We start from the raw sequence: 24,171 nt of genomic DNA, 5'->3' as shown, positions 1-24,171 counted from the left end.
CATCTCATTGTGTGTCACTTTCAGGCAAACAATTAAGTAATACTGAAAATCTGCTGTGAGATCATCTGGTGTTCTTACTATTGCATTAAATCTTATTTTCATCTGTTTTTCTAGGGTATTGTATTAAATCTTATTTCCATCTCTTTTTCTAGGGTATAATGGGACCCAGAGGCCCACCTGGATCAAGTGGAGCCCCTGTAAGTATATTATGATCACAGCCATTAGTGGGAAGGAAATTCCATTAGATACACATGTTAAAGGCATCTGTCACATATGTAAAACTTTGCCTTGACTAGATCCTAACGATCCCATGGCAGCCATTTTGTGAGAGTGCCCATGACACTCTTTCAAAATTCCAAATGTGCCCACCAACCCCCAAAAGGTGGGGACCCCTGAGAACATGAAGTCTGTTAGAGATCTAAGCCCTCTCCAGGTGTTTGCCTGCACGTGTGAGGTCTTAAACTGGGTAGGGGAATGGGGCCATGCATGCTGGCCCCACCCCTATGTTCCTGTGTACATCAGGCCGCACTTCCTCTGTCCCCAACCTTGCTGTGTTGAACAGCAAGGTCCGGAGTGGAGTTCTACTTGTGTTCAAGCCAGTCCCCCAGTTGCACAGAGCATTCTCTTCATGTTTGAGTGAATGAAAATAGAACTTCTCTTCAGATAATGCTGTGTCAGGGACTGAGGGGGTGGGGGCTGGTGTGCACAGGGATGTAGGGGGCAGGACAGCATGTGTGGCCCTGCCTTCCTACCCAGTTTAAGCCTGCACACGTTCAGGTGAATGCCTGAACAGGGCTGTTCTGTATTGGCCAATCCCCCAGTACAGTCCTCTGTTTATGACCTGTTGTGCCACGTCTTCGGTCCCTTCCTAGTTTCCTTTCTCCCCTCCCTCCACTTCTGTTTTGCCCTCTTCCCAATTTGTACCTTAATATCTCTGCTAAGAAGGGCTAAAGCACAGAACATATATGCCCGGTATCTCTTCATGTTCCCATTGATCATTTGTTCTGGCCTCTTCTGGGCTGGAAAATCACAACATCTGGCTGCATCACAATCCAACACTCCAAGGTTTTCCAAATTACCCTCCTCTCCTATTGCTGAGCCATTTGTCTTGGTGGCTGGTTTCCTGAGACCTCTCTGCATCATCCACCCCCAAGTCTCTTCTCCAGACCCTCACATTACTAGAAGAGAATTTACAATATTCAAAACTGAATGAAATGTCTTGTCTCCGTTCTAGGGCTCTCCTGGCTACCATGGACCTGCTGGTGAACCTGGTGAACCTGGTCAAACAGTAAGCAAAACTGTCTTCTACTATTAGAATGTTTGGAATTCTGAAATGTCCCCTTACCTGGAAGGCCTCTTCCAAAACTTATGCATTTGGCTTGGGCCTGTTAAAATGAGATTTTTTTTGCAAGAGAGATGGGGTGGGAGTAGCAATAAATGAGCCAGTGTTAAACTGGATTCCATATCTACTTGGTTTTTCCAAAGCTGAAAATACATAAGAAGCTTGAGGGAGTCATAGGATCTTGTTAGAGAACTAGGCTATAGTTTAGGTTTCTGCAGCTCTCTTGAACTAATTTTTGTATTTAAAATGTCTGCGTAATCTGAAATGGGACTAAGTAATGAACCTCAAGATCTATGCTTTTATGAAACCTAGGAGCCATAAATAAAGTGGCCCTCAAAGCTCGGGATAAAGGGATTCAGAGCTAGGACACTGATTTAGTCAAGTCACTAGTCCATATGTAACATAAAAGAAGCTGGTACTTAACACCTATTAATTTGTTTCAAATTAACTTCTTTTTATCACTAGGGTCCCCAAGGTGCTCGTGGTCCAATGGGTCCTCCTGGAAAATCTGGTGAAGATGTAAGTATTAATTTACATTTCAGCTGGGATTCCCATGAAATGAAGTAGGAGTCACTTCCTTACCCAAACATTGGTTATCCACATTCACTCTGTAACCCCCACACATGGCCCCATGGAGCCACCATGCAATTCTGGCTATCCAGAGTTCTTCTTGTCCAAATGTGTGGGATGTTTCCTAAGCTCTTCATATAAAGGTTTAAAAATATGTTCTACAACCTAGTGGCATTTTAATGACAGCTGAAGTTTCCATCAATTCTGATTGTGAAAAGTAAATCGGAATTCTTGCTGCATTTGTGAAATAGGACACACACAAAACTTATATTAGGGTAAAACCACTTACAAAAAGGTCACACAATAAATGAGTATATTAGAAGAAATTATACATTTTCATGCACAATTGTTTGGTAGACTTTTTTTTTTTTTTACCAAATTTCAAAACTGATTCAGAAACAAGCTGAAACAAACCTATGGTTGGGAAACTGAGCAAAACCAAATTGACAAATTTGCCCATCTCTGCTCCTGGGGTGAGGGCAAGGGGAGATAATATCTTGAACAGAGGTGTATTAAAACATGTTTTAATTCATGTGCTGTTACACACACAAAAGCACATTATTATCTCCTTTAATGTTTCATTAGGGTCATTCTGGGAAACCTGGAAGAAATGGTGAAAGGGGTGTTTCTGGACCTCAGGTGAGTGAGGTTTCTAAATATGGTTACATACCTATGGGTGGGGAAGTGGAATTATTTGCTGCTGTTCCTTACTAGTGGTTTTAGCATAAATGCACTATTGGATATTATGGCAGAGATTCTAGGTATTACAGATATTTATGATAGGGATTGGCAACTAGACACCCCCTGACAACGACAAGGGAAGGGCCATAGCTCAATGGCAGAGGACATGCTTTGCCTACAGAAGGCCCCAGGTTCAATTCCTGGCCTCTCCAGGTAAAAACATCTGTGAAGAGGTGATGGGGAAGTCCATGTAGACTAGTCTTCCCCAAACTGGTACCCCCCAGTTATATTTTAGACTGCAACTCCCAAGCAATCCTGACCATTGGCCATGCTGGCTGCAGCTGATGGGAGCTGAAGTCATCTGGAGGGCACCAGGTTGGGAAGTAGACAATACTGGGCAAAATGGACCACCAGTCTGAAACTGTACAAGTCAGGGCAGCTTCATATACAATACGTTCATGTGTTGACCTAGTTGCCAAACCAAAGGTAAGATGATGTGTGGAGGGAACCATGACTGTGGCCATGAGACTTGCAAGCAGTTTGCTTTGGTGGCTGGGGGTGATGCTTGGCCCACCACCAGCCCTTCCCTTCCTCAGCGTGGTCAAAGTTGTAACACTAGTTGCTGCAGCTAATTGATAAACATTGGTCAGCAGCATCAGTGCAAGGGTAAGTAATTAATGCATTTGGAGGCCACATGGGCCTGAAATACGAGATGCCCTTTACTATGTCACTGGCGCATGCATTCAAACTATTTGTGCTTGGAAGTTAGATTACTATAGTCGCTTGTTCTGCTCACAGTCTCGCATTCCATTCCTAAACATCAGCCTTCCCCAATCTGGTGCCCTCCAGATGTGTTTGATGACAATTCTCATCATCCCCAGCCATGGCTGGTGGATGATGGAGCTTGCCATCCAACATATCTGGAGGGCACCAGGTTGGGGAAGGCTGCCTAACACATTTTCTTAGACGTCTCATTCATTCAAGGGAAGCCACTCCTGTCTGGAGGAAGTGAGCTTAGCTCAGCACCATAGTCTTAGGAGCCTTTTCATACATGAAGCTTAACTGGATGAGCATTCTGGCCAGTAGAGGTCTTACATTTGCATCATAAATCCCTGACTGAAGCAAGAGCCTCTTTAAGCCTCATGTAAGAAAGAAAATGCTCTGTTTGTAAGCATGACCTGCGAGGCACAGGAGAGGATCATGCAGTGCATCTTCAGAGATCAGTCTCCAAACCGCAGGTTGGATCTGGGCTTAATCATACTTAGAGTAGACTCATTGACTTCAATGGGTCTACTTTAAGTTAGTCATGGCTAACTTAAGACACATGGATTTCAATGGGTCTGCTGTAAGTATGACTAAGGGCACAATCCTATCCATGTTTAGACAGAAAAAAAGCCCTACATCTCCCAGCATTCCCCAGCCAGCCATGCTGGCTGGAGAATGCTGGAAGTCTGGATCCAGCCCATTATGTTCTGGAGCTTTCCTCAGATATGTTGAGCTCATCTACTTTGTCCAGATATGTATAAAATAAGTAGCTTTTACTTAAGAATTTACACCTTCTGTCTTGTTTTTCTTTTCCCAAGGGTGCTCGTGGCTTTCCTGGAACTCCTGGCCTGCCTGGCTTCAAAGGAATAAGGGTGAGCATTTCGCTGAGACAGGAACACAGATAAAAATGATGAGCTGTGAGAAGAGAAATATGTCTCTGGTTTGTTCAGTGGCAGATGCTGTATGCACCACTTGGGTATTTTGTACAGTTGCTTATCTCAGATAAAATCCAATACGCATTTGATGCAGAGGGTGATAAGGAAAGCCAGCACTTTCACACAGTGGCCTCTTCACCCTCTGACAAAATGGATTCACGCCCAAGAGCAATGGACTGATTTTGATAAAAGCAGTCTGGCGTTTCCACAAGGCAGGTGCGTAGCTTTTGTTCCATGGTGGGGCTAATTGGAGCTTCAGAGGGGCAGGTTGATTTTGGTCAAGGAAGCAGCACGGGCACAGTTCAACACTTCCCTCCCTGTAATACTGCTGCTCTGATCCAGTCCAGACCCACTCAACCCAGCATGGCTGGGTTAAAAAACAAATCTTAAAAAAAAGAGATCCGATCATAAAATGCCCATTTAGTTTGGCCCTGTGTGTGCCTCTAATATATTAGTGACAAAACTATTTGCACAATGATGATGAAGTGCAGCTTTAATTGTGGATCGAAAAAAAGCATTTATACCACCCTCCACCAACCTGGTGCCCTCCAGATGTTTTGGACTACAACTTCCAGAATTCCTGACCATTACCTATGCTGTCTGGAGCTGATGGGAGTTGAGGTCCAAAACACTTGGAGAGCACCAGCTTGGGAAGGCTGATTTATACCACCCTGTACCAGAAGGATGTGGTAGCATTCACTGCATCAAGGCTGTCAATGACCGTTGTTCACCTAGTCTCCCATTCTGCTCAGTTCTCCCCCAATTTACTGTAACGGTTTGCAATTAAACTCCAAAGCTATATCAATGTAGTTGACTTCGTGGATGCCAGAGTTTGTTTTGTTTCTCCCCACTTTAGAGAACAGGCATTTCCCTAAACAACAGCATGTTTCTTCCCTGTTTCCACTTTCCTGCCTCCTCCATTGTTTCCCTTGTCGAATTTTAGATTGTAAGCTCTTTGGGGCAGGTACCTGTCCTCTTGTTCTCTCTAAAGCACTATGTACACTGATGGCAATCACTCAATCAATCAATGGCATCTGTCAGGCCATGAAATCTTATAGGCTGAAGAGTGATGCCAGACTTTGGGTCTAAAGCAGACTAGAACCAAACTATGTTTTAAGGCACCTTTTTACTAGCCAATGTGGGTGGGGGTGAGAGACAGACTAGATATTTCCAGTGCGCCCATTCTGTATGACCCCCTTCATTGCCAGTGGTCATCCACATGAATGCACTGTGTGTGTGAGGGCAGGCCCAATATGGTGAATGTAGAGCAAGGCCAGTGCTGGGTTTCATACTGTCACTAATCCACTCACATGACAGCCTCTGGACGAAGGCATCTGTGTTGTGTGAACTGTTGCTCACCAGCACCCAAATTGCCACATTCAACTGTTGAAAAAGAAAGGTCTCACCCCAGCAAGGGTAACTAGTTCAGTCTTCCCCAGCCTGTTGCCTCCATATCCCATCATTCCCAGCAGGCACGGCCACAGGTTGAGGACAGATGAATAGAGCATCTGTTTTGCTGTGGGAGTTACAGTAGTGTTGATGACGTGGGATGCCGCTGGATAGTACTGTTATAAAATCACTGTGAGGCTCATCACAAGGCCCTCCTCTATCTGCCATTTAGGAAAAAAAACATTTTTGCCTTCGTGTGTGTGTGTGTGTGTGTGTGTGTATTGGAACAGTATACTCCTTACATCTTTCCATGACCTTATATATTCCTGGCAGTACCCACCCCAGTTCAATCATTTGCAACAAACCAACCAACCCACCCATCCCCTTCCACCAGCTATATGAGCATTTATGGGTGCATGAAATAAATTGCTTCTTCGGAGAATTAAAACTGTTGGGAAAGATTTTAACAACATATATTTCTTTATTTGTTATAGGGACACAACGGTTTGGATGGTCGGAAAGGAGAACCTGGTGCCCAAGGTACCAAGGTAAAAATTACTGATTTTACTTTAAGCTGCATGGGTGGTTTATTCGAGGGAGAGCACGCTTCCCATAGCAGCACTTCTGTGTCCTCTCCCTCCTACGTGCATGTTCTAAAATGTCACTTCGTGCAAACAACAGTTTTTCTAAATCAAATCGGCCTATGCCATAAATAAAACATAACAGGAGTTCGATCCTGAAAGCTTGAGACAAATGTATACAATATAAAAACCTGCAGGTCCAAACCCTAGCACAGAAGAGCTTATTAAATAATATAACCCATCAAAGTGCTCCAGGCTTCTGGTGCTCCTGACTCCTACATTCAGGATCACCAATAATGAAGACACCCCGCCCCCAGGAAACTTTTAACTCACTAGTATCCAAAACCATATGGCTAGGTAGAACCCCCACCCCCTTCACCTCACTGTCCTCCTTGCTCACAAACTGTGAGTGAGGGGTTCTAGTTATCTGTCAGTTTTGTTTTATTCTCACTGAAATAGATCGGTTTTCACATTCCCCTTTGTGTGGTGTATGCTAGAGATCTCAATAGATGCATATAGAAATAAAAATGCTGACTAGTAAATAAGGTCTTACAATGCAATCCTAGGTATGTCTACTCAGAAGTAAGTCCCACTAAGTTCACTGGAACTTACTCCTAGGTAAGTATACACTCCCTTACCTGGGAGTAAGTCGCATTGAATTCAGTAGTGCTTACTTCTGAGTAGACATGTATAGGATGGCATAGTTACTAGGAAACTGACTGGCACCAGTAGGCTGCCTCTATGATTGCTGTAGTGAACAGAAGCCAGCTGTTGCCTTTGAGACTTAAGTGAGGAAGTTACTGAAGAAGAGAGACATGGTAAAGAAGAGTTTTAAAACCCACAAGGAATCTTAGATCTTCCTTTGTCTGATTTCTCTTCTGAAGTTTGCTCAGGAAGTGGTGGTAGGCCAATGACATGGAACTTTGAAATACAACTTGGAACATATTGGCTCCATCATTATCTATTACCCCTGGAATGTCAAGCCTGAGTATGCAACATACTATTGCCTGTCTAGGAGCTGCAAATAGAATACATGACATTTGGGTCCATTTCTCCCAACACCTATTATCAAAGTGTTGTTGTTGTTGTTCAGTCGTTCAGTCGTGTCCGACTCTTCCAAGACACTGTCCCTACCTTCTCAAGTCAAAGCAGAGATTGATTTGATTGGCAAACCTAAAACTGCTGCCCCAAGCTAGAAAGCAACCGACTGAAAGGAGAAGTGCAGGTATGTGTGAGCCAAACACATGTGCCCTGATCCAAAGCTCCATTTGCTCTCTGATGTGCATTGGAAGTTCTTGCATGAGCAGGCTGCATCGTCCATTTAAATGGAAGGTACATACAGATCCATATGCACACCACAAAAAATGTGCACATCCATTTTGTTCCTCCATTAAAATGAATAGGGTAACCCTTGTGGTGGGGGACATCTGATGAGTTCCCATGTTTGTAAGAGAGAATATTAGGCATCAAAGTATCTGTGATACAAAAAGATCCTACCAAAAGAATGCAGGTTGTGCCATTAACCTCAAAGTACTTACAGTCAACAGAAAAGACGGGGTTCATAATCTCCTATATTGCTATGATTGCAAGGAGATGGGTTGGTCCTCTGGCTAATGTAGACTGGAGAAGGGTCAGGAAGAAGATCATGCCTCTTCAGGTCATTTCCAGCACTTTCCATCAAGGAGATCCCTCTTGGATTTCGAAAATCAATGGTGTAGCCTAGCTGAACTGAACTAGTGTAGACTGTACCAACTTTGATACAACCAGTAGGACTTCTTTGGATAATATGTTTGTATATTAGTTTAGCTGCTTTTGCGGACCAACCTGCCCGAACATGGCTTCATACAGCTATGGTGGTGGCCTTGAGCTAGCAAAGCGTTTTGATCCCAATCCAAAGAGAGTTATTGGCTTAAGCCAATATTCCTTCCATCATTCTTCTAGTTGGCAAAGAGGGCCTGTAGATTGCCAAACTTTCTTTGATTTAAGATTTTGTGCACACCTTCAGTGTTAGAGGTGTACACTTGGATTAGCCCACTTGCTAGGTCTTTTGCTGAAGATAATAATCAGCGATGCAGTGCAAGGACAACCTAAATCACATGCTGAATAGATATTTGTTGTTCACAGGGTGAACCTGGTGCTCCTGGTGAAAATGGTACTCCAGGACAATCTGTAAGTATTTTCTCTTCATAACTAAATGAACAAAATACTGTTACAGCACAATTCTATGCAAGTTTAGACATAAAAAGTCCTACAATTCCCAGCATTATGCTGAGAGATGTAGGACTTTTTTCTGTCTAAATATGCATAGGATTGCACCCTAAAACTATCATTTCTTAAAGTCTAATAGCTGCTACTATTCAACTAAAGTGAAATATTGCTTTCATATATTCTCAGTGTTAAAGTGAAATGATGCTATTTGATCAGCATTTGTAGCTTACTGTTTTGTGAGGTACCATAACGCTGCAATCCTGCACTCACTCATGTACACATAAACCCCACTGAGTTCAATTTGAGTTGTGTGCGGGTAACATTACACCCTGTTGTGAAACCTGAGAGATGATGCCGGCTATGCTGTATTACTCTTGTGCATGCATTGTGGTATATGGTGACAACGATGACATAATAACTTGCTTGTACTTTGCCTTCAGGGTGCTCGTGGCCTCCCTGGTGAAAGAGGAAGAATTGGTGCTCCTGGCCCAGTTGTAAGTGATTACCTACCTGTACAACTTGGCGTTTATTTTATTTTATTATTTTTATTTTTTGATTCTTTAACTTTATACCAGGAATTTAATATGTATGTTTGATTTCTGTAGGGTGCTCGTGGCAGCGATGGAAGCAGCGGTCCCGCTGGTCCTGCTGTAAGTCCAAACTTGAATATCCTTCATAGAAATCCTTCATAGTCCTGCCCTAAATGACGTACTCACCATACTCACTGCCCTAAATGACATACTCACCTTTGAGCATAATCTGCTCCATCTCTTTCTCTGCCCTTTTATCTACTGCACAATAGGGAATGGTCAACAAACAAACACCAGTCATTTCCAGGTATGCATCAAAGAGTTGCCAAAATATTACAAGAAATATTCTTAGGGAGGTTCCACAGACTGTTTAGCTCAAGCCAAGCTGCAAAGAGCCCACTAGAGGTCTCCTCAGACATTGTTGCCATTCTTGGCAGCTTGGGTGGGGAGAATCCAGCCCCACCCCCATTAAAAAATCTGGATGGCCCTTCTCCCCATCAGTTTTCTAATGTGAGGGGTGCCCCACCAGCTGAGACCAAAGGACTGCTTGGCATGCTTCTTTTAAACTAGCAACTGCCCTAGGCTTAGGGAGCAAGGTGGCTGGTTCAAAAGTACTGCCCAGGGCCCTGCTTTTCTCTCGGGTTTCTCTGAGTGCCCCTCTCATTGGGAAATGGGACATCGCCCCAGAGGAAAGATGGCAACAGGAGCCAAGTGGAGTCCAAGGGATGTCAATTCACCCTCTCGGATTATCCATTGGTTGATCTAGGCAATGCACCAACCCACATTCTCTCCTGGCCAACTCAGGAAGGACTAGGTCACCTACTGCCACTGAGCTCAGCACGTTGCTCCACAGTAGATGTTGGGCCTACACTGCTCTCCACTGTTTAGCACATCCTGATGCAAGTGTGAGTCGGTTTGATCCAAGCTGAACAGGATTCTTTTACAAGTGATGCTTTAAAAATGCCTTTTTTGTAACTATTGGGGATTTATTTGAACTTTTGATGTGGCATCTAATGCCATTTTTAAAAATAAAAGCATCTAGAAAGCAGAATGGCAAGGGCAGCATATTAAAGAGAGAAGCAAACAGACATCCTTGCAATGAAAAGGTTTGTCCTATGTTTGAAGGTTTAAAATGGTTCTTAGCTTAATGAAGGCCAAAAAAGCCAACATGAGGCATAGGGCTTCTGTATCTGGAGCATTCGTAGACAGATTACCCAGCAGTTACTCAAAAGCGACGGCTGTGATGGCAGAACTAAAAATTGCGCAGCCACGGCTGTCTGCACGAATATGCTGAACTGCAAATTATTATTATTTTTATTAACACAAATTCATACCAAGGGACAGTTGGGGTACATACAGAGAAGATTTTAGTATCTGAACTGCCCCCCAGAGAAGTGGTTCATGGGTATATACCTAAAATATTGGAAAATCTTGCCCCCTAATCCTGTGGTTACTTAACCCATTGTGATTTTAAAAATAACTCAGAGGAGGTGCTGCTGCTGCTGCTGCTGCTGCTATTATTATCATATTTATTTATTTATTTATTTATTTATTTACAAAAGGTACCTGAAACAGAATGTTGCAGTGTGAAGTGCGGCTGCGTACTGTGCCAGTCAGTCAGCCATAGCTCCCTCCACAATGCTCCATTCCCCTCCCACCCAGTTTCCTGTTGCCCGCATCCCTGCAACAGTCAATCATTATTCCATCCCCACTGAGCGTGCGCAGTCCTCACTGGACTGTTTGGGGGGCATCTTTCCTAAATAGTTTGTTTATTTCTACAGACCTCGGGATCCCCCCGAGTCTGCTGATACCTTTTTTTTTTTGCATAGACAGTTCCATTTTGGCTACATAAGCAGTGACATGCGTGCGTAAACATTGGAAATAAAGGGAATGATGACAACTTCACATGTTCCAGAACTGAGCACTGGAACTAAACTCCACCTGTGATCCCTGGCTCAACTTACATTAGATCTAATTATGTTAGAACCAATATTGAGCATTAGCGGGGAGAGATTTTTCCCCAGGGTAAAGCATATAGCATTGCATGCCTATAGCTGTAGCTAAGCCTGTGCCAGTTCTGGATCAGCCAAGAAAAAAATGTGATCCCAGCCACATCTTCCAGATTTAAATGGAACATCTGGATTTCTGTGTACTAAGAACAAGAAGCATAAAATATTCCTGAACAAAAACCTGTTTAATCAGGAACAGAGTTAAGGAAAAACAATGGGAATATCAGTCCTACATGTTTGCAAGGCACCAGGTTGGGAAAGGCTGTTCCACACTGTCCCCAGGCCTTGTATGACACCGAACTGAGTTTAGGCATGGGCAGACTTCAGAACAGAAGTCTCCCCGTGCCTTTACTGAGCAGCGCTTATTAACGAAACACTGTTCAGGCCTGCACAATCTGTGAGCTAACCAACTGAACACTGTCTTCTAGTGATGTATTGCAGCCTGCCAGGGGCTTGATAAGCCCCCTGTTCCTGCTGTCTTCCTAGGCCTGCAAAAAAAAAGGCGGGGGACTTTCAGTTCATGGCAGGCCTCAATGCAGAGCTGGTGGGTGTGCCAAGCTGGGTGGATCCCAAGTTGTGCAGGTCTGTTTTATAGCCACAACAGGGTGCTGCCACCGTGCAGAAGTGTTAGGAGAACCTCTTTGCGGGTAGCCGTATCTTAAGAATTGGCCCGTCGCTAAAGCCCTAATGCTTCATTTGAATGGATCTGGGGGATTTAAAGCGTTAGCTTGCAGGTTTTTTTCATTTGTTTGAAATATATCTAGGCTGAATAGGGAACATAGGAAGGCCTCCTCATTGTGGTGGTGAGGGCTTCTCCTTTATGCGGGCAGGATATCTCAGCTGTAATCCATTTAATGCCCTTTAACCATTGAGTGTTTGGCTCTAAGATAGTGTCAGAAAACATTTCTTCTCTTAGGATGTCCCACACTCATGTCAGTCATCCCTGTTTTCATTGCTTGTCTTGACAAACTGCCTTGTCATTTCAGCCTTTCAGAAGATATATTAACCAAATCATGATCATTGATTCAAGTGTGCCTGGCCTGTTCCTCTGTTTATTTCAGCAGAGTGCCTGTATCTGCAGATCTGTATGCATGTCTTTCTTTCTTTAAAATTGCAGGGTCCCATTGGTTCTGCTGGACCTCCAGGATTCCCTGGTGCTCCTGGAGCCAAGGTATGAACATGTTTAACAGTAGGGCAGTAACCTGACAGGTATCCTCTAGCACAGATGCTCAGCAAAAACCTCCAGTGACAGTTTGAAACAAAATCCTTTCAGACAAAGCAATGTGATCACTGTACCTTTTGAAGAATACAGCCTATTCCCTCCTGCAAACATATATGATGAGGCTTTGGGGAGTTATGCTTTGGAGGGAAAGGGCTTGTCATTGTCCTTGTGGTTAGGATCACTGTTTTGTCTGGAATTCATTGGGATTTTAATGGCCTAGCAAAGCTGGGCAATAAAGAAATTGTGGATGGAGTTTGAGAGGTAGATTGCTTTCTTCCCAGGAAGGCAAATGTTATTGTTAGAATGGCATCATATTGTTTTGTACTCATGTCTTCATATGGATGTAGTTTCCTACAGACCACATAGGCCAGCATGCAATGCATCAGATGATCCAACCCCAAATATAAGGAATTTTAAAAATTTAGGACAGTGGTCTGTCTGGCTGTCTCTCTTCCCCTCCCCCGCCTGCACACCCATGTGCGTGAGTGTGTCTGTGTGTGTGTGGGGGAGAATTACCTGCTACAATTTGGTCAGGGCCACTATACTAGTTTGCTCCCATCTCATTGAGATAGGTGCATTGGATGGTATGACAACTGTTATTCTTTAAAGCAGCTGATGTCCTCCAGGGTTTTTGGACTTCAACTCCCACTACCTCCAGACAGCATGGCCAATGGTCAGGAATGCTGGGAGTTGTAGTCCAAAACTTCTGGATACCACCAGGTTGAGGAAGGTTGCTTTAAAGTCGGATCAGAGTGGCAGAAGATGGCAAGTTATGCTGAAGCGAGTCGCACATCCTTCACCCACCTGCCTTGTGCTTGAAGATTTATATGTGCCTGATGTCTCTTTCTTTCTCAAACAGGGTGAAGTAGGATCTGCTGGTAACACTGGTCCAAGTGGGCCTGCTGGTCCTCGTGGTGAGCCTGGTCTCCCTGGTGCTGCTGGTCCCGTTGGCCCTCCAGTAAGTTATTTTTAGTCCCTGCCATGGCTAAATATAGATTATTGGACCCAGAGAATTCCATTTTAAAAAATAACATATCTTTTCTTTGCTTTTAGGGTAACCCTGGTGCCAATGGCATTCATGGTGCTAAAGGTGCAGCTGTAAGTACATCTGTGTGCCAGTGAATTTGTCTCATAGAGAATGCCTCTGTCTGTACTACAGAGAAAACAACAGGGTTGTAATGCGTCCTTCTGTATCTCCTTTCTTCTTGGACAGGGTCTTCCTGGTGTAGCTGGTGCTCCTGGCCTCCCAGGTCCACGTGGTATCCTCGGCCCATCCGGTCCAGCTGGAGCTGCTGGCCCTAGAGGACTTACTGTAAGCGGCATGGTCTATATAATGTGCTTCCCTTTTTGCAGTTGTTGCTCCCACAGAGGCAGCAGGGCACCATTTTAACAGTGGACATTTTAGTTGGTTGTTATACTTACTCTCATGTGCTACCTAAGCCAACCCCAGCTTCTGGCTTAAAACTGCCTAATTCGTGCACTGTTGCGTGATACCCTTGCTGCAACAACATTTGGCATTCTTGCCATATTACTCATATTCAGCCAAGTGTGAAGCAGCAATGACTGATAAGAGTAAAATATTTAGGGATCCTGACATAATGGCATTTTACCACTAGCCCTTAATGTCTACTTGCCAACAGTCACTAACACGCATTGTCTTTATTTAATATCCATTTAGCACTTTTCTTAAGTTCTAAAAGTATTATTTAAAGCAAGGGTTGGGGAATCAGTGGCCCTCCAGATGTTGTTGGACCCTATCTCCCATCACTCCCAGCCAGCATGGCCAGGGATGATGGGAGTTGTAGTCCAACAACATCTCGAGGGCCACAGGTTCCCTACTCCTCCTTTGGAGATATGTTATCTCAGTAATCCTTACAACAGCCCTGTCAGATAGACCAGTGTTACATTATTACATTACATTATCTCCATTTTGCATATGGGAGGCTGAGAGAATAGTGGAGCCACAGTTTGTTCATGGCTAAGTCAGATTGAACTAGAAACTTCCAGCTCATTCTGCTATTATGCTGCACAGGTTCTCTTATCCCACACCCCATTTCTTCCTGCTCCCACCCCCTCAATAAATACAACATTCAGGCCAGCGCTCAAATTACAGGGGAGGCAGAGGCAGAGCAGGCCTCACCCTCTTACCTTTTGGGCCAAACAAGGTAGTGTGATTTGGCTAAAATGGGGTGGGGGGGAGCAGTTGGAATTAGGGAGTGGAATGTGTGGATTTCATGAAGGGCCCCTCTCCTTCCCCTCCTCATAATTTGAGCCATGATCCAGGAGAGCTTGTGTGGCTGAGTATCTTTGTGCATGATCTTTAAACGACGCTGTTTGCTGTTGTAGTTCTCAGCTGCTTGGAAAACTTGAAGCTCGGATGCTCAGTAGCAAAATGAAAGCTTTTTCTAGAGTGCTCACTGCTGGCATCTCTTGTTGTGTTTGACTCTAGGGTGAGCCTGGCCCTGCTGGATCCAAGGGAGAAACCGGTAACAAGGGTGAACCTGTAAGTATCATATCATATCATATCATATCATATCATATCATATCATACAGCAATATGGAGGGGGGGCGTGTTTTTGTTTTCCAATGTAGCCTGTTATGCAAGATGGTGACCGTTTTGTTCTCTTTACAACCGAACAGGGTGCTTCTGGCCCAGCTGGTCCTGCTGGATCAAGTGGTGAGGAAGGCAAGAGGGGTGTCAATGGTGAGGCCGGCTCTACGGGTGCACCTGGACCTGCAGGTTTAAGAGTGAGTCCCTCGCATGCTACAGAAATATCAGGAAATGATCAGGAAGATCCATGGGAAAGGGACCATAGATCATTGGTTGAGCACATGCTTTGCATGCAGAAGGTCTCCGGTTCAATCCCTGGCATCTCCAGTTACAAGGATCAAGTAGCAGGTGATGGGGAAACCCTCTGCCTGAGTCCCTTGAATGCTGCTGGGTGGGCCATGGTTTGATGGAGGGTGCATATCTTGGTATGCATAGGGACAGAGGTTCCAATTAAAAGTTCCCAGGGCTGGGAGAGACCTCTTCCCAAGATGCTGGTGACCACTACCCAATACTAAGTAGACCATTGGCCTGTTTTGGGATATGATAGTTTCTTATATCTTAAAGAAGAATGCACCTGCAGCATCTCAGATAAATATCTGAAAGCCTGAAATATTTTCACACTAATCATGATGCTCTTTAAAAACCACTACTCACCAAAATGTCATTTTGGATTTTTAAAACGATAATACCAATGTTGGGGTTTTACAAACTTCTTAGAAATTAGTTGGTGTATTAGTAAACGGAGGAAGTAGCATATGGCCATTTTTTTGCAAAATGATGAGCACTTCTCAAGACCTACTGAATTTTAGTCAGTTAGAAGGAATGGGATGTTCCCCTGAGGCTTACAGTCTGGTAGACATCTAGAAAAGATGGGCATAGGCACAGATGAGCAAAAGGTATTGCATTTGTCAGAAGACAAATGGTCTGACATGTAATAAAATAGAAACGTTAGGTCACAGTATGCTACATTGTTTAGCTTAATTTTTGTGACAGTAAGAGTTTATTATATTTTCTGTCGATTGAATCAATCCCATAGGAGGCCTCCATGCCTGCGTAGCCCTGGAAACATACTGTGTATGCAGATGAACTGTATTACCGTGCTCTGGCTCTGGGAGGAGATGCTATTCCCATGCACAACACATTCATCCATTATTTTTCCAGGGTTATCCAGGCACAGAGATCATCCACCGGAACATTCCTGTTACTGGAGAAATATAATGTGTGAATTGGCCCTGACCTGCACTGTCGGGTCAAACCATTATTTCCGTCCTGTGGCTACAAACCCTAGGTTTCAAAAAGTTTTGTAAAAGTCATGACTGTTTCACTGATTAGTTCATTCTTATCAAAGTTCACAAGCTCACTTACAACCCAGCAATGATGCTGTGCTCACCACATGACACTGTAGTCAAAAGAGGACCGTACCATAGTGTCATGCGAAGGTAGCACCTTAATAGCCACAATGCTGTCTCAGCTAGTTTCTTATCTGAACCAATTGATCAGTTCTTATCATTAAAATCAACAATATGGGTCAAGATTTAAGATAAACTTGGCCAGACTGGCTCAAGATTAAGGACACGTCCAGGTGTCCCTACGATCAGACATTTAGTGCACAGTTGCATCCCTCCTGATCAGTCTAATGATGAGGAATGCATCATCCTGTCCCAGTCCCTGCTGGTCAGGGCCAGCGTCAAGGTAGGCATGGTGGAGCACCAGCTGAGGGCCCACTCCCCAGTATGGGCCCCCTGGCCAGAGCTCCCTGGACTTGCTCCTCCTCTTCACCATTGCAATCTGCTTGTTCACCTGCCCCTTGAAGTGGCTCAGACAACAGTGGTGGTGAGGAGGAGGAGCAGGAGATGCCCCTGCTTGCTTGCTCACTGGCTGTCTGCCTGTCAAGCAAGCAAGTGGTAGCAGTGACGAGAAAGAGGATGTGGAGCAACAGTAGCAGGTGACAATGGTGGGGAGAAGGGAGACTCACTGAAGCAGGGAGGGAATTGAGGGTGTCTGGCCCAAGTGGCTTCAAAAACTTGGAGCCAGAACTGCTGCTGGTCTTCAGAGCTAATGGGCAACGACGTAGGAGCAACATAGGTTAGGCAGTCATGGCTGGCTATGCATACAGAATATCGTGGTCCTGTTGAAATGATATCCACTATTCCATGGGGAGCTTCCCATTCTCTTAATTGTGCTGTACAGCAGCCGATAAAGACCCCAGGAAGCAACCCCTGGAAGGACCCTAATGTTTCAGCTTCACTTCAGTTCTCTGAGAGGGTATTGAAACTGAAGTTCTGTTATTCACTGAAGGAGAAAAGTCAAGGCTTGAATCTTTCTCAGGGGCCGTATTTCCACAGAATGAAGAGACACTCACATTACAGCCCATTACAAATGCCAAACATTCTTCTGTAAATCCTTAGTTTACAGCCTTTGCCTTCTGGTGGAAACTCTGTTCCATTTCTGACCAGATATTTCTGTTCTTTTTCCTGTAGGGTGTTCCTGGGTCTCGTGGTCTCCCTGGATCTGATGGCAGAGCTGGAGTTATGGTAAGCTGTCTTCTTTTTCTTCTTTTTAATCAGTTTCATGACTTGGTCATGTAGGCTTTTTCTTCCACCTGCTAAGCTGGGGGGAGGGGGGATGTTGACTTTTTTCACTGCTGTTGTTGCTCCCTCCGATTTGAGCATGATGTGCTTTCTCTGTAGGGTGCTGCTGGTAGCCGTGGTGCTACTGGCCCTGCTGGTGCTAAAGGTCCCAATGGAGATGGAGGTCGCCCTGGTGAACCTGGTCTCATGGGTGCAAGAGTAAGTATGGAGGATATGACTTGGTACGGGGGCAGCAGCCAAATAAACGGACAGATTTATTTTGTGGATTGATTTATTTAGAATAGTATTCTGAAGCTACATGGCTTTGTTTTCATATGGCTCATTTTAAAAATGTGCTATACTAGATGATGATTTTTAATAATGGTTAATATTTATAGTAATGAGGAATGCTTTATATTCAATACCTCATTTGCTACTCACAACAAAACTGTGAGATATATTCCCATTGTACAGATGTGAAATTGAGGTCACAATCCCATGTGTGCTTCGGTTGCAATCCTGTACCCACTTTCCAGAGTAAGCAACACTGAACAAAATGGAACTTACTCCTCAGTAGTCACGTATAGGATTGCACTGTGGGACTAAGTCTCACTGAGTTTAATAGGAACATTTTCCATTAAACCTGCATATTACCAGTAGATAGCAGTATATCCTTTAATTATGTTTATTTATACACTTAGAGATGGTGTGAGGGGGTGGGGTGGGGTGAAATTAAATTGCATTCCAATTTCAGATAAATCAAAGGAGCATGTTAAGGTGAAACTTATGTGCTTTTTAGGGTCTCCCCGGTCAATCTGGAAGCCCAGGCCCTGCTGGCAAAGAGGGCCCCATGGTAAGTATTCCACATTTTATTCTGCAGAGATATCTTTAAAAACACATGATCTTTTAGCCAGCATTTAGATTCTTATAAGTAAATTTTTACAGCAGCTTTCATTGTGCTTTAACATTTGTATCCTATTTATCCTTGTAACAGGCCCACAAGCTAGGCTAGAGAAGAGACTGTGATTTGCTCAAGAGCCTATTGCTGAAATCAAATCTTTCTCATGTTCAAACCCAGCCCTGCCCCAACTAAAGACCTGTTTAGGAAATGATAGCCATGTTGTCTGTTGAACCTATTGATTCAGGATCCACACATGTCTTGGTTAATAATTTATTAACGTGGTTCTATACAGCTCCCTGATGGGTCTCCTAACACAGGTCTGCAGCACAATGACACTGATTAATATTGGGGGGAAAAACATGTTTCCAGTTATATATACTGCTAGCTCTGAACTCCTTGTAACTGTTGTGGGTTCTTTTTCTTGATTTCCATGGCCTTGGATTAGTACTGAGAAGTGACATAAAATAGAAAGGAAGCAATAGACGGAATGGCATAGCTCAGATAGGTCTTCCAGTTTAAAAAGGAATATCCACTGGAGTGTGCTGCTCTCAATGGAGGTACAATTTTTTCAGGCAGTGAAGCTATGGATCTAGAATAAAAGTAATGATCTTTTCCCTCTAGGGTCTTACTGGTCCTGATGGTCGTCCTGGCCCAGTTGGTCCAGCTGGTCCAAGAGGTGAACCTGGCAACATCGGATTCCCAGGACCAAAAGGTCCCAATGTAAGTGCAAGTGGTGTCACCATAGAACGACATGGCAACCTAGAGAGTTGCCTATAAGACTAACATTATGCCATCTCATGTAATGTTTCTGGTATCGCAGCAGTGAATACCAGAAATACTTCACTAGTGTGTTAGTGCTTTGTTACAACCCATGACACTGCACTTGCAACTCTGCTTTGTTGACATAACATGCATTGGGATTTAGTTGTTGGTCATCTGCTGCCTCCTTTTGCTTTCATTCTTACTCAGGAGAATGGCTGCAAACCAGCAGAATCTCTGACGCGTGCACCAGCTGTTGCACACATGCACTTGAAGGATTCAGTTTCTTTTTCAGTGCAGCAGCCCCAGTGCCTCATTTAATTGCAGACTAAATGTGGGATATCTTAAAACATGGCTGAGCAGCGCATAGATGGGGACAGGAGGCACTGAGCCAAAAATGGCCAGTGAATCTAATGGCCGAGCTACCTTTTCACATGGTACTGCTCTTCTTGGACTGGGCCAATTCAGACTGCAAGTGGAGCATCATATGTCCCCGTGCTCCATCACAGAAAATCCCCTTCCTGTGGAAAGCTACAATGTGAGTGAGAAGTGTCCTTGCCTTCTCCCCAATATGCTAGTTTTATATGTTCAAAGAGCTTGTTTTTTTTACATGGGGAAGCATTCAGACATGATCTTTCATCAGTAGTTCTAAGTGGTATAGTCCCAAGAGGGCTGTATCCTCTGATAGTCCTGAGCATATAGACAATTGGATCTAAGGCAATAATTGGATTGATACATAATTTGGTTCTATCCATTTGTTCCTTGGGTATGATGGCTTACGTTTGATATTTGATAGGCCACTTTTTTTTCTGAGTGTAAATAAATGTACCCGGTGCTACTGAAACAGAGGAGGTGGCAAACATGGTTGATTAATGCATCAGTAGGACTGATTCAAATCACAGGACAAAAGCTTCATATCTTTTGGGTCTAGACCATAATGGGATAGGCTGCCCAGGGAGGTTGTGGGATCTACTTCTCTGGGGGTATTTGAGGCAAGGTGTTCCAAGCATCTCCCTGAGATAAAGTTGACAGGGAGTTAGAGGCTTGATAGTTTGTTCCCTTTCAAGCCTACATTTCTATGAGTCTGCCTCATGGGGTTTGCGGGGTGTTGATACGTTGGGCAAGATGCCTTCAGCATAGGTCCCCCTCTCACACCTCTCACCATTTTTCCTGCCATCTAACTGCTTGCTGGGGAGAGAGCTTGTGAATAAGCAGCAGTGGTTTCCCATCATTTGCTCATCCCTTCTGGTACCAAGAATGTATGAGCAAAAAGAGGGCAACCATAGGTAGGAAGAGCAGCAAATCCAGGTGTTCATGATGGTAGGTTCCCTGCAGGGGCATGAACCTCGGCAGGTACCCAATCATGCCAACCCCTGATGCCAGTCTTGGTCTCAAAAAGTATGAGATACATAAACTAAAATAATGCAATGAGTATAGCTATTGTTTGTTCTTAAAAAATGACTTATTTTAATATTCTTTTCATTCTCCCACAGGGTGAGCCTGGCAAACCTGGTGACAGAGGCCATGTTGGTGTTGCTGGCCCACGGGTACGTGCAACTACGTTATATCCTGAGCATGGTGCCTTAGTTAGGGGAGCATGACTTGTACAGAGATTGCTGAAATCTGGGAGAAGGGTCTGCAAGTTAGTTAGCATACAGAATTTATAAAATATTAAGTACTCAGGCACATATCTAGCTTCCCTCCCAATAGCCAGAGGCTAATATCTTGCACAGACCTCAACATGACAACATTTTTCTTAGTATGTGTATCAATGATTAACATGAAAACAGATGTGCTCTCTGGGCCTCTCTTCAGGTAGCTGGCTTTCCAGCTCTGGCTTATAAAAAGAAAACGATCCCATCGACATTTTATTTATTCTCTGCTTTTTAAAAAAAATCCAAACCAAGTTTTTTTTGTTGGAGCAACACTAAAAAGGAACTCTTGTGCAGATGTGGGGGGGCTGCCCACGTGCCAGAAATTAACTTTAGTGTAGTACAAATGTTCAGAGTCTGTGGATCACATCGGATGTGGTGTTCCTCATTCATTGAGCAGATATTAGTCAACGATTTTGAGGCAATTAGATTTTTTAGAAAAACAAACAAAAATATTATATATTTCAGAGGAAGATTGTCCATATCTTATGTAACTAAACCTCTGTTATTCTAGGGTGCTCACGGTGCTGATGGAAACAGTGGAGCTCAAGGACCAGCTGGTGTTGCTGTAAGTACTAGAACAGCATTGTTAACATTTGACGCAAACACAGGAGTGCCATCATTTGCAGTGCTTGACCATTAATGGAAGGCTTTGATTTGCACCTACCTTCATTTTTGTAGCTCTGGAAGGGGGGCAATTACCTGTTTCATAGGCTGTATTTAGACATCACAATAAACTGTGGTTTATCATGATGGGAGTCATCCTAGGCAAGCTTCAGGCTCCTGTGCTCTCCTCTCCTTCAGCGAGGACATGAAGAGGAGTGTGGACGTTTTTGCTTTTGATTTCAATTAGCCACAGTTTAGCATTACATCCACATCCTAAATTGTGGTTTGTTAGACCCGTGGTTTGAAGTTGGCTTCCTTCGAACAAACCATAGTTAAGATTAACCCTAGTTTGTTGGGTTTGGGCAACATGACAAGCTGCAGTTAATTAAAAAAAAAAACCAGAAGCAAAAGCTTTGGAATGCCTCTCTGCAGCTGCACCGGAGGGGGAGGGGGAGTGTGTGAGCCCAAGGTTCACCTGGGCTTCTTCCCATCATGATAAACTGTGGTTTATCTTGATGTCCAAGCAAAGCTATTATATGCTATAGAATGTCCTGGAGTGTGTGTGTGTGCATCATCAGATACTTATTTTTTGTTTTATTTTCTCTAGGGCAGTCCTGGTTCCAAAGGTGAAACTGGTCCAGCTGGTCCTCCTGGCTTCCAAGTAAGTGGCTAATATTATAGCAGAATGTGGGCTCTCTGCAGTTGGAAACTATGCATGGAACAAGACAATATAAAGCCTCTCAATGTGTCTTGACTTCAAGATATGCACAATAGTCTACTCCATAAGTTCTGATATACACACCCTTAATTAGCTCGCTGGCAAGGGAGGTAATAAAGGAATTATTTAAGACACCTTCCTGAACCTAAGATGCTGACCTTGTAAGCTCAGATCTCACAAGGTTTGCTTCCTAAGAAATTCAGTACCTTAGATCAGAGCAAAATCTGTTAGATCAGGATTAGTGAAGTTCTTTGAAGCCCCTTTCACATGTATCTGAACATGCATAGACTTGACAGTGGGATCGTGCTCAGCTTTATCTAATCCTCCCACCCTGGGCCTGAATACATGTAATAGCATTTATGTGTATAGAATCCAAGGTACTTAGGTCCAATGGCACATGATACTTACCAGGTAAAACCAGGAGGTAAGAATCACAAGCATAGGTACCATGTGCAGGCTTAGCTTGGGGTAGCATCGCTGAGTGCATTCCCACTGCTTCACCATGCATCAAGTATAAATACATTTAGGTACATATGAAAGGAAAGTTAAATAATTTGAATTGATTAAGATTGTGTCCTCTTCAGAAACTGTAAAGGCAGTCCTGAAAACCTTATAAGGCAGTCTTCCCTAGCCTGGGTCCATCCAGTTGTTTTGGACTACAACTCCCATCAGCCCCAGCTAGCATGGCCAAAACATTTGCAGGGACCCAGGGAAGGCTCCAGAACTGAGCTGTCTTGTACAGTGATTTCCTTTCATTTAAGGAAGTCAACCTTAAAGTCTGTCTACTGCACTTCCAATGAAAGTAGAATAAAGGTAAAGCCAGGAGGTTGGATAGAAGGGATATTAGGCTTAAAATTGGAGGCTTGGTTTCCTATTCAAAGAGCAAGAATAAGTAGGTTTGGATAATGCACAGTGACTTAACAAAGGCCATTACAGTCCACAGATGCCTTGAATCAAGTCTATAAGAAAGCCTTCCCCAACCAGATACCCTTCAGATGTGTTGGACTACACATCCCAGCATGCCCAGCCAAAATAACTGAGCCCATATACTTTAGGCTGCCATCCAGTTTACAACATTTGCTAATGCTTTGTTGTAAATCCTGTAAATTCTCTTGTAGCGATTTAAAATGCATTAAAAAATTGTGTATTCTTGTATTTATTTCACCTGATGGTTTCTTTTCATTTAGGGCCTTCCAGGTCCCTCCGGTTCAGTTGGTGAAGCTGGCAAACCAGGCGATAGGGTAAGTGTTAAACACACTCATCTCTAAGATATGATCATCTGAGCCACACGGTTACCCAACATCCTAGCCACCATAACCACACACTCAGTCATCATCTGGTGCCATAAAGTACAACGATATCCAGGTTCGCTTTCTTGGGTTATGATGACTTCTTCTACATTAGAAAAGAGTTAGTCCACAATCTGTCTTCCATGAGAGGAAGGGCTCTTCTCCGGAAGATCCCTCCACCCAATTTCTGGGGATCCCCCCTTCCCATACCAGAGCTCATCCCATTTAGCAGAGTATCCTGACATAGTGTAGCATTTTCAGGGGGCTGGAGGGACTGCCGTGGGAAGGCGGGAGTGAAGAATTGCACTTCTCTCAATGAAGTTGATCCAGCATAAATCTGGATCCAACTGTTAGTGTGGTAATCCTAACAGCATGAAAATGTTAACAGCTGAACATACGCAATGTGTGTTCGTGTGATATTATCACACCCATGCAGGAATGCAAAACCTGATTTTAATTCTTTCTTGTGGCTTGAGCCCCACATTCTGTTGTATCTCTGTTTTCAATTCAAAATGTTTGTCATCTTTTATCTCACTATATGAGAACATCCTCAGCCAATAGCTATAAGAATTCTTAAAGAAGAGGAAGAAAATATTTTAAAGTTGGGTTTAACCAGCCTCCTTTTTGTTCATAGGGTCTTCATGGTGAATTTGGCCTCCCTGGTCCTGCTGGTGTAAGAGTAAGTGTTCATCTCAATATATTTTATTTCTATTATGGAAGATGCATATGTATTTCTTGAAAAGAAAGCAGTTGTTTCAAATCATAAAGAGCAACATAGTTATTGAGATAGTACTTCACTAATATGCTCGGTGTCAAATATATGTAATATTTATATATGTTTATATCACATGCATAGCATGTTATCTCAGTACATTTATAAAATATTACATGAA

General features: G+C 43.6%; 1 protein-coding gene across 1 annotated transcript in view; it reads left to right on the top strand.

Annotated features, from left to right (window-relative positions):
- Window positions 1-24,171, top strand: part of COL1A2 (collagen type I alpha 2 chain) — a 70,663-nt gene that overhangs the window by 15,178 nt on the left and 31,314 nt on the right. The window contains exons 5-28 of the mRNA XM_084858792.1: window positions 153-197; window positions 1,235-1,288; window positions 1,808-1,861; window positions 2,498-2,551; window positions 4,177-4,230; window positions 6,177-6,230; window positions 8,388-8,432; window positions 8,912-8,965; window positions 9,077-9,121; window positions 12,128-12,181; window positions 13,092-13,190; window positions 13,286-13,330; window positions 13,446-13,544; window positions 14,682-14,735; window positions 14,873-14,980; window positions 17,264-17,317; window positions 17,474-17,572; window positions 18,153-18,206; window positions 18,876-18,974; window positions 20,507-20,560; window positions 21,180-21,233; window positions 21,879-21,932; window positions 23,177-23,230; window positions 23,913-23,957. Of these exons, the coding sequence (XP_084714918.1) occupies window positions 153-197; window positions 1,235-1,288; window positions 1,808-1,861; window positions 2,498-2,551; window positions 4,177-4,230; window positions 6,177-6,230; window positions 8,388-8,432; window positions 8,912-8,965; window positions 9,077-9,121; window positions 12,128-12,181; window positions 13,092-13,190; window positions 13,286-13,330; window positions 13,446-13,544; window positions 14,682-14,735; window positions 14,873-14,980; window positions 17,264-17,317; window positions 17,474-17,572; window positions 18,153-18,206; window positions 18,876-18,974; window positions 20,507-20,560; window positions 21,180-21,233; window positions 21,879-21,932; window positions 23,177-23,230; window positions 23,913-23,957 (1,485 nt within the window). The remainder of the gene's footprint in view (window positions 1-152; window positions 198-1,234; window positions 1,289-1,807; window positions 1,862-2,497; window positions 2,552-4,176; window positions 4,231-6,176; window positions 6,231-8,387; window positions 8,433-8,911; window positions 8,966-9,076; window positions 9,122-12,127; window positions 12,182-13,091; window positions 13,191-13,285; window positions 13,331-13,445; window positions 13,545-14,681; window positions 14,736-14,872; window positions 14,981-17,263; window positions 17,318-17,473; window positions 17,573-18,152; window positions 18,207-18,875; window positions 18,975-20,506; window positions 20,561-21,179; window positions 21,234-21,878; window positions 21,933-23,176; window positions 23,231-23,912; window positions 23,958-24,171) is intronic.

The sequence above is a fragment of the Heloderma suspectum genome, chromosome 5, assembly GCF_057233095.1.
Source record: "Heloderma suspectum isolate Gila_16-S chromosome 5, 16-S_ref, whole genome shotgun sequence".
NCBI classification, from domain to species: Eukaryota; Metazoa; Chordata; class Lepidosauria; order Squamata; family Helodermatidae; genus Heloderma; species Heloderma suspectum.
The sequence above is the reverse complement of the archived record's forward strand: the minus strand, read 5'-3'. Positions and strand labels throughout refer to the sequence as shown.